Raw genomic sequence first — 14,257 nt, forward strand, 5'->3', positions numbered from 1 at the left:
CACAGTGTTTATGTTACGGCGAAATACTTTTGAGAGAAATGCCTCACACGCGTGAATCTCACTCACTTTTAGACGATCGCGAAAAAACACAGAAATGTTTCGAACGCGGATCATTTTGCGACACCGTTGTGACTGGCGTTCCGCGACTGACCGAGATTCGAAACGTATCGAAGTCATTGCGATTCTCGAAATATCGAAGCGGCGAGCCAATCGCGACAATCGGCTGTATTCATTCTAATCAACCTTTTCGCGTTTGATTTCGCGTTTTGTTCCATGGCATTTAGTTTCAATTATATGTAATTAAATAAATAAACAAATAATTATTATTATATTATTAATTTAACTGGCATTATATAGGTATAATTTATTGCCTCTGATTCGATTTTTCTATATTTAAAACAATAAAACTGCCCAATATTAATATTAATAATTTTATATACATAATTTTATGCAGCAAAATAATACAGATGCTGCTTAATAAATTAATTGTCAATTAACAAAATGCTGTGCCGATCCGATTGAGGATTGACGTAATTAAAAAATTTTTAACTCGAATAGCGATATTGCGATTCTCGAAGTATCGAATGTAAACACGTTTGAACACAACAGTTTCTTTGGCTGCGTTCAGCAGAACACAACAGTTTTGCAATTGTTTTATGATTCTCTGCTGAGAGAGGACCATTCCTCTTGATCTAAAAGCAACCCATTAGCGTGAAAAAAACTTCCAACAGTTGCAAAATAAACGTTCTACTAAACGTAGCTTTTAAAGGACGTAGCACAGACTCTTGCATAATACATAATACATAGTGTATAAGAGAATCAACCAATCAAAATTCTTCTTTTCCATGGAATGGGAGGAAAGGAAAGATTCTGATTAGTTGATTCGCTTATGCACTAAGCGTTATGCGTTATACAAAACGCTGTGCTGCGGCCTTAATCCTTAATCTTTAGTAATGGCGATTTATTCTCCAAACGAAAATGATTTTCCATTTCAAAAGGAGTAGAAGATACAATAATTGCGAATAAACTGCTATTTATCTTGATTTATTTTGGGCGTGATCTATATTCATTTCTGTGATTATAGTCATTTTGTGCTTTTGAGGTTAGTTATTAAACGGGATTTTTCTAACTTTTCTTTTATTATTCTTCGGTTGTATTATATTATAACGTCATCTGACTATGAAAGATAAGATTGAGATTTCATAAAAGATGCAAAACTTTCTTTTTTTCTTATTAAAGAAATTAATGTTCGTTTATATTTATTTCTAAAATCATTCTGTGTCATAATAAGAAATAAATTAAAAAGTTAATAAATTGATATGGATTTTGGGGATTTCTTGTTTCAGTACTAAGAAATTAGACTTTGCAAAATTCTTCAAAAGTATATTATAATAGTTTATGTAAACATATATAGAGGCTTTGCAATTTGGTATGAATTTTGAATGATTTATTTAAACAGGTCAATATTTAGATCACAACAATGAATAAAAATTTGGTGGACCGTATTCTGAATGTGTACAAATCACCTGAACCTCTCAAGATAAATCTGCCAGTTCCTTCTATTAAACAACGCACACATGAAGACATATTTGATAAAGAACCTTATTTTCCTAGTACCAGCCAATGTAGCGAGGAATCAGAAACAGAATATGTAAAGAAATATATACATAAAGAGGAACAAGAATACATACAGGTGCTTAGCATTAACATATATATAATAATCTACCAGTCTACATTTCATTCGTCTTTGTTATTCTTACCATTTCTTGTAGATGAAAAACAATATGTTTTCCAATAATGATCATATGGACAACATATCGGAGATAACTGGAGAAATAGCATTTCGTAAGGAAGATACTATTCGGCTTTACCAAACATACAACTTTGCCTATCGGCCCAAAAATAATTTAGCTGTTCTATCCATGAGAAACAAAGTTGTGTCTATGATTGCGAGCAATTCTGTCGTCATCATTCGTGGTTCCACGGGTTGTGGGAAAACGACACAAGTGCCACAACTTATTCTTGATGCAGAATTTGAAAGGAAACAGCACTGCAACATCATAGGTATCTCTTGATCGGATTTAGATTGCATTATCCACATATCTAGCAGGAGATTTCAATTTTTTTTTTTCAAATTTCTTTATTTGTACTTTGTTTTTTATAATACTTTACCAATATAATACAAGAACTTTTGTATTTTATAGTAACACAACCAAGGCGTATTGCTGCCATGAGTATTGCGAAACGGGTCAGTCAAGAAAGAGATTGGCCTGTTGGTACACTTGTGGGATATCAAATGGGCTTGATCAAAAATATAAATCGCGACACTCGCATAACTTATTGCACGACTGGCGTGCTTTTAAACAAGCTCACAAACAAAAAGCATATGATGGACTATACTCATGTTATATTAGACGAGGTACACGAACGCGACGAAGATATGGATTTCCTTCTGTTGATAGTGAGGAAATTATTACGTACAAATTCTGCGATGGTTAAAGTTATACTGATGTCCGCAACAATCGACGTGGATAAATTTTCATCGTATTTTTCCACACCCGTGGAAAATCAACTTTTACCTGCGCCGATCATCGATATACCTAGAGGTGGTCCTTACGAAATTTCTATATATTATATAGACGAGCTGGAGAATTTGGGTATTGTAAGTATATATTTTTTTTGCACGATTAAAACATAATTAAGTTGTACGTTTTAGTTTAAAAAAAACGAGTATGATCATTATTTACTTTAAAGATAGAGAGAAAAGAAAATATATGTTAGAATTCTGTATTTTTAAAGTAGAGATTGTCATTGTTTTTCATTACTTCAAATGTTGTTTCACATTGAATAAATTTTTGCTAATATTTTGAAGATGTTTTAATAACTTAGAATAAAAATGTTGTTAATAAATAATTTATTTCATTTCCTTTCTTTTTTTATTTTGATTCACGCGATTAATGGAGAAGCAATCATGGAAAATATATTGTCTTTTTGTACAGATACCTGAAGTACCCGAGCAACCAACATTCATGAACTCTATAGCAGAATTTGCCGCACGTGTTATAGAAATTTTCGACGGTATTGACAACAAGAATAATGTTCCAAATTATGAATTCGAAAGAGCCGCTGTGCTAGTATTTTTACCAGGATTTAGTGAAATCGAGGATTTACGTTCTATACTTCTATCGGAGAAACATAAGGGTACACAGTGGCATATAATTATTTTACATTCGTTGATCTCAACCGAGGAACAAGAAAATGTATTTAAGAAACCACCGAAAAATCATCGGCGTATCATATTATCGACGAACATCGCTGAGAGTAGCATTACAGTACCCGATGTTAAATATGGTATGCTATATTCAATCAAGATTAAGTAATATTTGTTGGATTATTTTTACCTCTGAGTCGAGATAAAACTCTACTAATATAATTCTTATTTTTTTGTTCAGTGATTGATTTTTGCTTGACAAAACTTCTTGTCACCGAACCTGGAACTAATTATCAATGCCTGCAACTTTGTTGGGCAAGCAAGTCAAATTGTCAGCAACGTGCTGGACGTACAGGCCGCGTAATGGATGGTAGAGTATACAGAATGGTATCAAGAGCATTTTATGAAGTGAGTATAGTTTCACATCAAAATGTCACTTTCAATATTTCGACTTTAATTCTTTGCAGAACTTAAATCATATTTTGAATATTACAGAATGTGATGAGCGACGAATCTGTTCCAGAAATGCTCAGGGCTCCACTTGCAAATGTCGTTCTTAAGTCGAAATTGCTGGATATGGGTGAACCAAAAGCTCTCCTCGCTCTTTCTCTGGATCCACCTAATCTTAGCAACATACGGAGCACTATATTATTATTAAAGGAAGTTGGTGCGCTGCTTAATAGAGATACACAAGAATTTGATGGCGATATGACGCCTTTGGGTCTTGTAATGGCCAATCTTCCATTAGACGTGCACATAACGAAATTGATTATCTTGGGTCATATTTTCGGCATCCTATCGGATACTATCATTATCGCAGCTAGCATGACTGTTAAAGATATATTCAATATCGGATTTCACGAATTAGAGACAACCTATCACGAGAAAATGCATTGGTCCGCTAAATCCGATAGCGATAGCATAGCCTGTTTGAATGCCTTCAAAGTGTGGCAAAATGATAAGGCAAATCGTCGTATAAACAATCCTAATCAGGAAAGAGAATGGGCGCGACGAAAGAGTCTCCGCGTGAGATCGCTACGTGAGATGGATGCCTTTATAAGTGAGATAAAATATAAGCTGTACCAATTTGGCATAAAAGAGACGACGGGTCTTGAGAAAATCACTTGGGAAAATCTCTTTATCGATCGATATTTTGTACTTAAATTTATAATCGCCGGTGCATTTTATCCCAATTATTTCGTTAAATTTCCATATAACGTAAACGAACGCATACAAGATATAAAGAAGATGTTAGTTGATCGCGATCCGACAAATACCATCATCCTACGAGGTTGGCCGACGAAACAGCCTGGGTCACTGTACTCTAAGAAATTCCAAGAGATCTTTGGACAGCATATGCTCACAGACTCCAAAGACTACGAGAACATAACCGTATCCTTCGATGGATCGAACCGCGTTTATATAGAATATGAGCAAAAGAATCGCGTAATGTCCGACTACACTTTCGTTCGGAATTCTGTTAAAATCAGACAATGTCGGATCCCGATTCAGATAAACTTATTAAGTCAGATAGATGCTTGTCGCAAAGCCGAAGATCTTGGGCTTACGAAGGATTACGAAAGACTTCTGTTCGAACAATCTGCTAAACTGTATGAACCGTCAAGTAAACGATACATGTACGATAAAAAACCATATCCGGATTTACCGGAAAGTTGCGAATATCAATCCAAAGTGACATTGCAAGGTCCCTGTTCACCCATAGAGGTTAAACTTGTTCATCTGATAACTAAGGGACTAATAAAAAAAGTGAGCGTGGAAACCACATCAGTCAACTCCGTTCTCCTTGATACCTGTCCAGAAGATCCAAAAGGAATTTTTCTGGTAGCGCAAAACATCATTCGAGATTCCAAGAATTTGGGACACCTGAATCTACGAAACACAACTCTCTTGCCCACTACACCTGGTCTTACATCACTAATCACCTTAATTTTTACACCGTATATGGAATTGCGACGTAGCCCTATGGGCACTTATTACATAGGTGCTTTGTGTGGATTGGGATACAATCGTACTACAGAGGAAAGCTTGTTTCCGGATCATGATCTGGAAATTATGTTTGACGTCGAAATTACGATGAATGATTTACGGATGGTACGTTGTCTAAATTGCATCGCACTATACGTTGTATGATACAATCAGATACATTTGATCGGAGATTTTCTTTTGTCTGTATTTATATAAGTATAAAATTAAGGCAATTAATCATAAAAATTCTGTTGATAGATCAATAAGTTACGCCATTGGATGAATATTGCTATGCACTTCAATGCTAAATCTGAAATTGTAGATGAGGATGCTCATCACGATATGACTGTAAATTGCCAAAATCAAATTAAAAATGCATTCAAAAATGTGATATATAAAACTCGTAACAAAATAGATCCAGTTCCAATCAGTAACTTTGGCAAATGGAATCGATACGATGAGACTCTGTTTCTCGTGCCTGCTCGGGAAACATCGAAGAAAAGTAACGTCTATAGTTTACACAAAGCATTAGAATTAAATGATAGAAACGACAAACTTGAAGAAATGATCAGGCACCTGTTAGAATTAGAGACTTTAGCTCATCAGTAAGTGACATATTAGTAATGTATTCTGTTAAATTCGGATCATTCAAAATATGTTGTTCTTTAATGTAATTTTATTAATATAATGTTAATATCTTGTTGTACTCCTTCTGTGTACAGGGATCCGCGTGAGAAGAGAATTGGACTTGTTATTTGCAAATTGTGTCTAATGGAAGTAAATGGCATTATCAATCTTCGTGCACATCTGTGCTCGGAACATCATAAAAAGAAACAACAAATGATAGATACTTCGGAATTTGGAGAAAGTCTGCAGAGTCTTATGGACAAACTGACGTTATAATAAGATATAAATTTAAATTATGGACAAATTGAGGTTAATAACATAAATTTATGTTTAGTTCTTTCTTTTGTTATTTTGTAACATCATTTTATTTTGTACTATGACTTGTATTTTTTAAGTTTGCTGCAATCTCGTGTTTTTTTTTATTACTTATATGGACAGTATAAAAGTAGATCACGTTTGTCTTATAGACAAATGATAAGTACAATGTTGTTATTCATTATATAGAAATAATTCTAGGAATTTATGATGAATATAAGATATCATAAGAAATTTTTTTTTTACAGAAGTTTCTCTTTTTAATACTTATTTCACAATTGAGTACATGCTCAATCTTTTTTCACAATGACAAATTACTTATTAAGTTGAATTTTTTGTCATATAGCTACGAGCTTTCTGTAAATGTTATTATACAATGTATGTTATTATACAATATATATAGATGAATTACATTTGTTTCTTTGTCAAATATTCAATGAAATTATACAAATTTTACAATTGTCAAATTGGAATTACATTGTATGTTTTATATAATGTAATTCCAATTTGACAATTGGAATTTCTTCAAATGATCTTCAAATTTCTGTGATTTGTGCAGGATATAAAGCTCAATATACATGTATTTTTATTTTTTATATTCATATTTGCACTTATACTGATATAACTTATACTTAATAGAAATTATTATTTAATGATATAATGAGGAAAAAACGGAAAAAATCTTTATCAATTATAACTTCTAATTGCAACACATTTTCACAAAACAACGTTTCAAAGCTATTTTTACAAATATTTGCTTGCAGCTGAAAATCTGAAATACTATTGTTTTATTTCGAGTTAATTGTTAATTTTTTGTGTGTAATAGTATAATACAATTTTAAAAAGTGTTTAAAATTGTATTAAAATATTTGAAAAAAATATCCATATATTTATATATTTATTGAAAATAATAAAAATTTTGATTAAAAGAACAAAAAATATATTTTATTCTTAATTTGATTTCATTCTTTATATACTTTACACATATTGACCTTCTTTGCATTTTATAAAATATACACAAATGTTGACAAATCATCAATTCTTGATCAATGCAATTCATAGATTTCAATATTTTATTAGTTTGCACAAGAGAGAATCAAAGAGTTAAAAGATTAAAAAATCTTTTTTTAAAACGTACGTTCCTATATTTCTCGTTGAAGGTAGCGAGCACCAGGTTGCGTATACAGCAACCTACCAGGTACGTTGGCAGCTGAACCACTCACATAGGTACCAGGAGATGGTGGCGGTGGTGGCGGATATGAACTGGGTGGTGGTTGAGGTGCTCGTACAGGATAACCAGAAGTAATCCCGCCAGTTTTCGCACCCTACATTAATTGACGAAAAATAGAAGTTCACAGAGTAAATATGTACAATAACATTTTTATAATAAATGTATTGTTATAATGGATGTACAAAATAGTTGCTACCAAACTTGATCAAATTTGTTTCCAATTTTGTTAACCAATTTTTTGCTTTGTAAAAAATGATAAAAAGGAAATTGTTTAATATAACCTGAGGCGGTTGTTGAATCGGGATAGCTCCACCGTGAACGGTAACGTGATTCGTCGGTCGCAAGTAAAACTTGTCTTCGCCATAAGCACCCTTATGCTCCATCGAATGTAAATTAGTTACGTATGCTACAAAGTATAACTTTTTTTAGTAAAATATAATTTTTTAGTAAATAAAATTTAAAAAAATTTTGTTAATTTTTTATTCAATTTATTTCAATTTTCTTCAATTTATTATCGCAATGTGCAATTATTATTTAACTATTATCACATTTCTTTCTTGTTTAAAAAAACTAGCTATGTGAGCTAATATTCTTTTTATTTGTAGAATTTTTTCGATTTTCTTTCTCCTTATTCTTTTCATGAATTTATTAATTTAGTTCAGAATAAATGTAATATTGAACTACTGTATTGAGTGATAAAATAAACTACATTACCAGTTTGATGTGTAGCTAATGGTGCTCTACCGCTCGAAAGATAAACTGGTTTAGCTGATTCCGAGGGTTCTCGAGATGGCTGTGACGCTGGTGCGGAATAACTGTAAACACTCTGGCCTGTGGGCGCCGAGTAAAAGTTCGATGCAGAATACTGATTATTCTCTGTCGAATGAGAAGAAAAAAAATTAAGATGGATGAATAATCTGGAAAAGGAGTGGAAAACACTCATATTTTGTAGAGAAAGCAAAGAAGAGACACGAAAAAGTTCACTCACTGTTCCAAAGAACTGCCCGAGCATCACCGGATCTTCTGGCAGCTTCCTCAGCTTCTACATAAGCACAAATACAAAGTACCAATGTTCAATGCCATCTTCACGACTTAAACAGAATTTTGAGTAAAAAATTATAGTGTTATCACTTAAAAACTAATTTATGTGGTATTTAAACTTATTTTTTTCTAAAATTTTGGTGATTATTGCCAACGAATGTAAATGAATTCAAATGTGTTCTTATAAAATATATATAATTTTATATTACTTACTAGGAAGAGGTGGATTATAACTTGGGATAGACGGTGGTGGTTTGTAGCCGTACGCGCTGTGATATGATGCAGCTGGTGGCGGCGACGGAGTATGAGTCCTTTTCATAGTTCCCTGAAAACAAGAAAGATTAAAATGCAAAATTTATTCTAAAGAAAATATATTTTTAGAAGTAAATTTTTAATATATAGTAAGATGCTGCAAAAATTGAGATTAAACTTATACAATACGATGTGTTAATGAGGTTGAGAAACTGTTCACAAACATATGTTTAAAAATTTAGTCTTGACTTTTATGGACACTATAATATACATTATATATAAAGATTGTGCTCTGTTATTTACTAGTCTATAGTATGCGTAATGTGAACTGTAGATTTTCAGTATTTGCAGTAAGTAATGGGAGCCAAAATATATATCAATGAGAAAGTTTCACTTACACCTTGTAACAGATGAGTTGGAGTACTAACAGCAACCTTATAAAGAGGACTGCTGCTACGTGGCAATGGCAAAAACAGTTGTGGATGTACCACTCTTGGACCTGTTGCAGGATATCCTCCTACTGTCGTCGAAACTTCTGAACAAACGCTGAAAAAATAAGATAACTTCATCTTACAAATATATTTATTTATTAATTGTAATTCCTGAATGTTTCTTCAAACATTGCAATTGCAAACCTGGTTTCTTTTATAAGTTGTCGTCTTCTGTCATCTTCGTTCAGAACCTTCTTTAATTGTAAGAACAACTGATGCTTTTCTGCTTTCAATTGTGACAGTTCATTGTCCAAGTTTGAGATTTGTTCTCGTGTTTCACCTAATGTCATCACATCTTGCTTTTGCTGGCGCTCTCTTTCCTTGCGTAAACGTTCTTCCTCGGCATCAGCTTCTTGTTCTGAAATACAATGGATAATTTTTACAAACGAGAAGGAATTTTGTTAGAAGAAATTTCATTTAGAAAAAAATTTGAATCAAAGTAAAATTCATAGATACATTCATCTGGTCTATGATATTTCATTTTTAAGGCCTTATAATATTAAGCACCTTGTTTCTTTCGTTGCCGCTCTCTCAAAATATGAGTTTTTAGCGCCTGCCACATTTGCTCATTGCGTTGCGGTGGTCCGACTAGTATCGCTGGCATTTTTTTGATATTACCTGATAAATCAAATAAGTCTTCTTCGACGCTATTTATTATCAACAATCAATTCCTTTGTATTCGCATGAGCAGCTAAGATAACTTCGAAAGTTTATCTTTTTGTCTGGATCTGATACTTACAGTTTTCTTCTTAGATTATTGGTTCTCACCTCCGAAAATAGTAAGAGGTCGATACGGTTAAAAATCTTTCAATGGATCTTACAAACCTTTGAAGATATAACCACCGACGAGATACTATTAAAGACCGACTTCCTTAAGGGAATTCGCGTCCTCATGAATATTAAAGTGATTAAGAGTTAAAAACTGATAATAGTGTACTAATTTTATGATTTATTAGTTTAGTAGACGTAATTATGCATTTATAACTCAATAATACTCGATTTTTCTTTAAAATTGTGATTTTAGTATTATCGTCAAAGTTTGATTATCAACAGAGATGATAATCGCAGAGAAAAAATTGTAATTTTTCTGCAATATATAGAATATTATAGCTTTACAAGTATGCATATTTATTTATGGAATATTTATATAATAAAAAATCATAAATTTAATAATGCATGAGGCAAATATTTATGTTGATAATAATAAATTTGTACCAATTGTCAATAATGTCAGAGTTCTTCAATTATCTCCGGGCTCTTTTTACACCGCCGAAAATTTGCTCAGGATTGACAGTCTTTAATAATATCTCGTCAGTGGTATAACGCACACGCGATATGCACTCACACTATGGCCGATATTATATATATCGTACGACATGGTTTTTCAAGCCTGTGATTGGTTGTAGGACAGAGAGATCCTCGGATTTCTTTGTCTTACGTACGACACATAAATATCGTATGGCTGAGTTTAGTGGACTAAATAGTTGAATGAGTGCTCGCTGTTATTGGTATATTCTTTTAGATCATTCAATCAGCATTTTAGATCTGGAAGAATACATCAATAGCGCTCATTCAACAGCTGTTGAGTCTGCTGAATACAAGCTTTATCTCGTCGATGCAGGGTTACGCGTTCCAAAATTCAACTCTGTCAATTCCGAGTACCATTTTATCCTTATTGATTACCGAATGTTGAATAAAGATAACAGATATTCGGAGTTGACAGAGTGAAGTTTTGGAACGCACCTCAGGCAAATTTGCGGGAAAGTATTTGGTTTGTTTGTATTCTAAAAATATTAATGAAAGGTTAAAACATATGTTTTGAATATATGTTGTGTGGATAAACAATCGGCTAATATTTAAGAAATCAATTTACAAACATGGAAACGTCGTGGATAAATACTACTAGTGCGTTGCAAGATTTCGCAAATGTTCTGATTTGCGGGAAATGGTATAATTATTTGAGATTTTATTATAGTTGACAATGATATCAAATTCCACATGTATTCTTTATATATATGTATATATATATATATATATATATATATATATATATATACACATATTGTATTTATTATTTTATATTTGTATATATGTAATGCTCGTATCTAATATTATTATTATTATTTTATACATGCTTTATATAATATGATTACTCTTTTTTATACAGTAGGTCAAAACCAGTTTCTCCTGTAAGGCTCATAAATTGTGGGCATTTCTTTTGTCATAATTGTATCAAATCTGCAACGAAATGTATTAGATGTGATGTACCAGTGCAACCAAATGAAATAAAACCTGATCATTTAGTATCCAGTCTTATACAAAATTGCGATGTTATTGCAGAAATTATTCATAAAAGGTTAGAGGTTTGTTAAATAAAACTACATAAATAACAATGTAAAAATAAATTATTTTAGAAATATATGGGACATTACTACTGATGCATCTAATATATCAATGGACAATACAATATCTGCAATACTTCTTACACCAAAGAAACAGGGTTATACACCTATGAGAAATATAAATAAACGAAATCCCAAAGGAGAAACACCATTACATAGAGCATGCTTGCAGGTATAGATATGAAATACTAATACTGTTTTTACTATACTCCTTTGCTTTGTTTAAAAATATAATTTATAATACCTTAATTAAATTATTACATCTCAAGTATTATATAACAAGGTTACTAAAAAACATGTTTTAAAACATGTTTAATCGATATTTTAAATATATTTCAAGCATGTTTCTTTTAATACTTGGTTTAATCTGCAATGTATTCTGTTTTTTGCTTTTTATCTTGTGTTTTTTTCCTTTTTTGTAACAGTCTTATCGACAATGTTTCTTTTTCGACATGTTTCGTGTCTCTTTCGAAGTTTGTTGATTTTTATCTCAGGCAACAGAAAATGAAAAAACTAAATAAGAGGCAAAAAGGTAAAAAATAAAAAAATGAGTAAGAAGCAAGAAACAAAACAAAAAGCATATTATAGATTAGACTTTAAAACATATTCAAACATTAAAAATACATTAAAAAAAAACACATGTTATGTTTTTTTTAACATTTTCTTTTACCAACCCTGCTATGTACATTAAAAGATAATTTTAACTTTTCTAAAAAAGCTTCAAGAGACGATTATTTTATAGAAAAATGCTGAACAAGTTAAACATCTCTTGTTGCTTGGTGCAAATCCTAATACAAAAGATAATGCTGGTTGGACACCATTGGTAAAAAAGAAATACATCAATATGTTTTTTACAAACTTGTCAAATGTAGATTATATATATTATTCTATATAATATTTCAGCAAGAAACGGTCAGTTTTGGATATACTGAAATATGTAAGTTGCTATTGAATTGTGAAGCTTTACCCGATATATCAGGTTTTAAGAATCGAAGTCCACTACACGAAGCTGCTAAGTGTAACAGAATTGAAGAAGCTAAGTTGTTGTTGCATTATAATGCAGACAGAAATCAATGTGATCAATATGGCAAAAAGCCTATGTATGTAGATATTTTATTGTATCCGCAAAGAATATTTACTAAAGATAATTTTATTACATAATCTTTTAATGTGACCATGTAGAGACTACTGTAAATCAGAAAAGATGCGACAACTTCTGATGGATTTACCTAGAACTCCGTCAGAAAAGGTATCAGATCTTAATCAAACTCTAGATAAATCTATTCGTACAGGATGTGACAAATTTGTGATTCTTGCGTCAAATTTAAAACTTGTAAATCAGAAATCACTCCGTCTCGTGGCCGCAAGACATAAATTTAAAATTTTGACAACATATAGGTACATATTTATTCTTTTTAGATATTATTTTATTGTATTGGTTTTTCTTTTTACAAGAAAATGCAAACGAGTGTAATATAATCAACTTATTTCAGACCATCTGTTACACATGTCATAGTAGAGACAAATGAGAAAAATATTACAACATTGACACTTGACATCTTATTTTCAATTGTTTGTGGGAATTGGCTTCTCAATAGCGAGTGTAAGATAAAATATGCTTATAATGAATTTTATGCTGTGAATTGTTTGCTCAAATATATTGCAAGAACAGTTATATTTATGTAAAATTGTTATGTCTAAATAAAAATTTAAGCGATACAAAATTAATATTTAGAAAGAATTACCATTTAAAGGGATCCAACTGGCAGAAGATATGGATGAAATAGCTAATATGGATCTCGAATTGTTTGAAGTTAACGGCGCGCCCACTCCTGGTATCCCGAGGAAAGCGAGACTAAACAGTGAATATCAAAATCCACGTCTATTCAATAATTGTTTCTTTTATTTTGCTTTGCAAGCAAATACAACTTATTATATTGCTAACGTAGAATTTACTAAGGATAATCTGATAAAACTTGTAAAGGAAGGAGAAGGAACAGTACTCACTAGAAAACCAGATCCAGAAGATCTAAAAGATATGTCACGAGTGATACCTTTCCATACCGCGAATGATTCATCTCATCCTTTACACAAATGTACACATTATATTATATATGTGCCAGGTAGAAAGACAGGTGAACCGCTTATTAAATATAATATGCCACATATCAAAAGTCTGCCGTTAGTATGGCTTATTGAGTGCATCGAAAAATTTACTCTTGTCGATCCAGCTCACCTGGGATTGTGCTAAATGATCTTATACAAGAATTAATCCAAAAGTAAGTTTCCCTACTTTAAGAAAAATAGAAAAACAAAGTTTAAAAATCTGAAAAAATTTTTTTATTTATTACATTTTGTTTATTTTCCCAAAAAAATGACATTTTTCTATTGTATCACGCATTTATTGTATCACGTAGAATTTGGTTTTTAATAAATTTGTATATTATGAATTGTGCATATTATTGCGTTGTATTATTGCAAACACATGAATATTAAAATATAATATAGGGACTCCATAGATCCAACCATGAAAGGATTAAATTAATTCATAATTAATTTAATTAACAGGATTCCTTACAGCAAAATTTCTGACTACATTCGTTGTCCCTACTTATTTTTTATTTTAGTAAAAGTAATTTTATTTATGATGCGTCTGCATTATCGCTACTCCGCTGCGCATGCGCGAAATGTTTGTCATGTC

General features: G+C 31.7%; 3 protein-coding genes across 8 annotated transcripts; 2 read left to right on the plus strand and 1 right to left on the minus strand.

The window, feature by feature from the left end:
* Positions 1-906: 906 nt before the first annotated feature.
* LOC105147699 (putative ATP-dependent RNA helicase spindle-E) lies at positions 907-7,556 on the plus strand. 2 transcript variants are annotated; one of them, XM_011058886.2, is made up of 10 exons: positions 907-1,102; positions 1,460-1,693; positions 1,773-2,064; positions 2,205-2,662; positions 3,000-3,351; positions 3,453-3,619; positions 3,707-5,323; positions 5,456-5,802; positions 5,920-6,133; positions 7,300-7,556. In XM_011058886.2, the coding sequence occupies exons 2-9, from the start codon at positions 1,481-1,483 to the stop codon at positions 6,098-6,100; spliced, it is 3,627 nt and encodes a 1,208-aa protein (XP_011057188.2). In that variant the 5' UTR covers positions 907-1,102; positions 1,460-1,480; the 3' UTR covers positions 6,101-6,133; positions 7,300-7,556. The 2 variants fall into 2 exon arrangements, with proteins under 2 accessions (XP_011057188.2, XP_087271783.1); XM_087415657.1 differs by lacking the exon at positions 7,300-7,556 and having other exon boundaries at positions 5,920-6,552.
* LOC105147700 (uncharacterized) lies at positions 3,645-10,204 on the minus strand. Of its 3 annotated transcripts, none has more exons than XM_011058889.2 (9): positions 9,662-10,204; positions 9,299-9,512; positions 9,062-9,209; positions 8,625-8,736; positions 8,359-8,412; positions 8,085-8,246; positions 7,652-7,776; positions 7,278-7,464; positions 3,645-3,830 (listed from the first exon to the last, which is right to left on the minus strand). In XM_011058889.2, the coding sequence occupies exons 1-8, from the start codon at positions 9,756-9,758 to the stop codon at positions 7,282-7,284; spliced, it is 1,095 nt and encodes a 364-aa protein (XP_011057191.1). In that variant the 5' UTR covers positions 9,759-10,204; the 3' UTR covers positions 3,645-3,830; positions 7,278-7,281. The 3 variants fall into 3 exon arrangements, with proteins under 3 accessions (XP_011057191.1, XP_011057192.1, XP_011057189.1); XM_011058890.2 differs by lacking the exon at positions 3,645-3,830 and having other exon boundaries at positions 7,057-7,464; positions 9,662-9,772; positions 9,894-10,204; XM_011058887.2 differs by lacking the exon at positions 3,645-3,830 and having other exon boundaries at positions 7,057-7,464; positions 9,662-10,203.
* A 393-nt stretch (positions 10,205-10,597) lies between these two features.
* LOC105147697 (BRCA1-associated RING domain protein 1) lies at positions 10,598-14,013 on the plus strand. 3 transcript variants are annotated; one of them, XM_011058884.2, is made up of 9 exons: positions 10,598-11,102; positions 11,322-11,510; positions 11,569-11,728; positions 12,299-12,379; positions 12,460-12,656; positions 12,739-12,954; positions 13,050-13,159; positions 13,311-13,418; positions 13,506-14,013. In XM_011058884.2, the coding sequence occupies exons 1-9, from the start codon at positions 11,032-11,034 to the stop codon at positions 13,805-13,807; spliced, it is 1,434 nt and encodes a 477-aa protein (XP_011057186.2). In that variant the 5' UTR covers positions 10,598-11,031; the 3' UTR covers positions 13,808-14,013. The 3 variants fall into 3 exon arrangements, with proteins under 3 accessions (XP_011057186.2, XP_087271797.1, XP_011057184.2); XM_087415671.1 differs by having other exon boundaries at positions 10,602-10,925; positions 11,016-11,102; positions 13,311-14,013; XM_011058882.2 differs by having other exon boundaries at positions 10,604-11,102; positions 13,311-14,013.
* Positions 14,014-14,257: the final 244 nt, after the last annotated feature.

The sequence above is a fragment of the Acromyrmex echinatior genome, chromosome 18 (genome assembly GCF_024713525.1).
Source record: "Acromyrmex echinatior isolate Ae372 chromosome 18, ASM2471352v2, whole genome shotgun sequence".
Lineage (NCBI taxonomy): Eukaryota > Metazoa > Arthropoda > Insecta > Hymenoptera > Formicidae > Acromyrmex > Acromyrmex echinatior.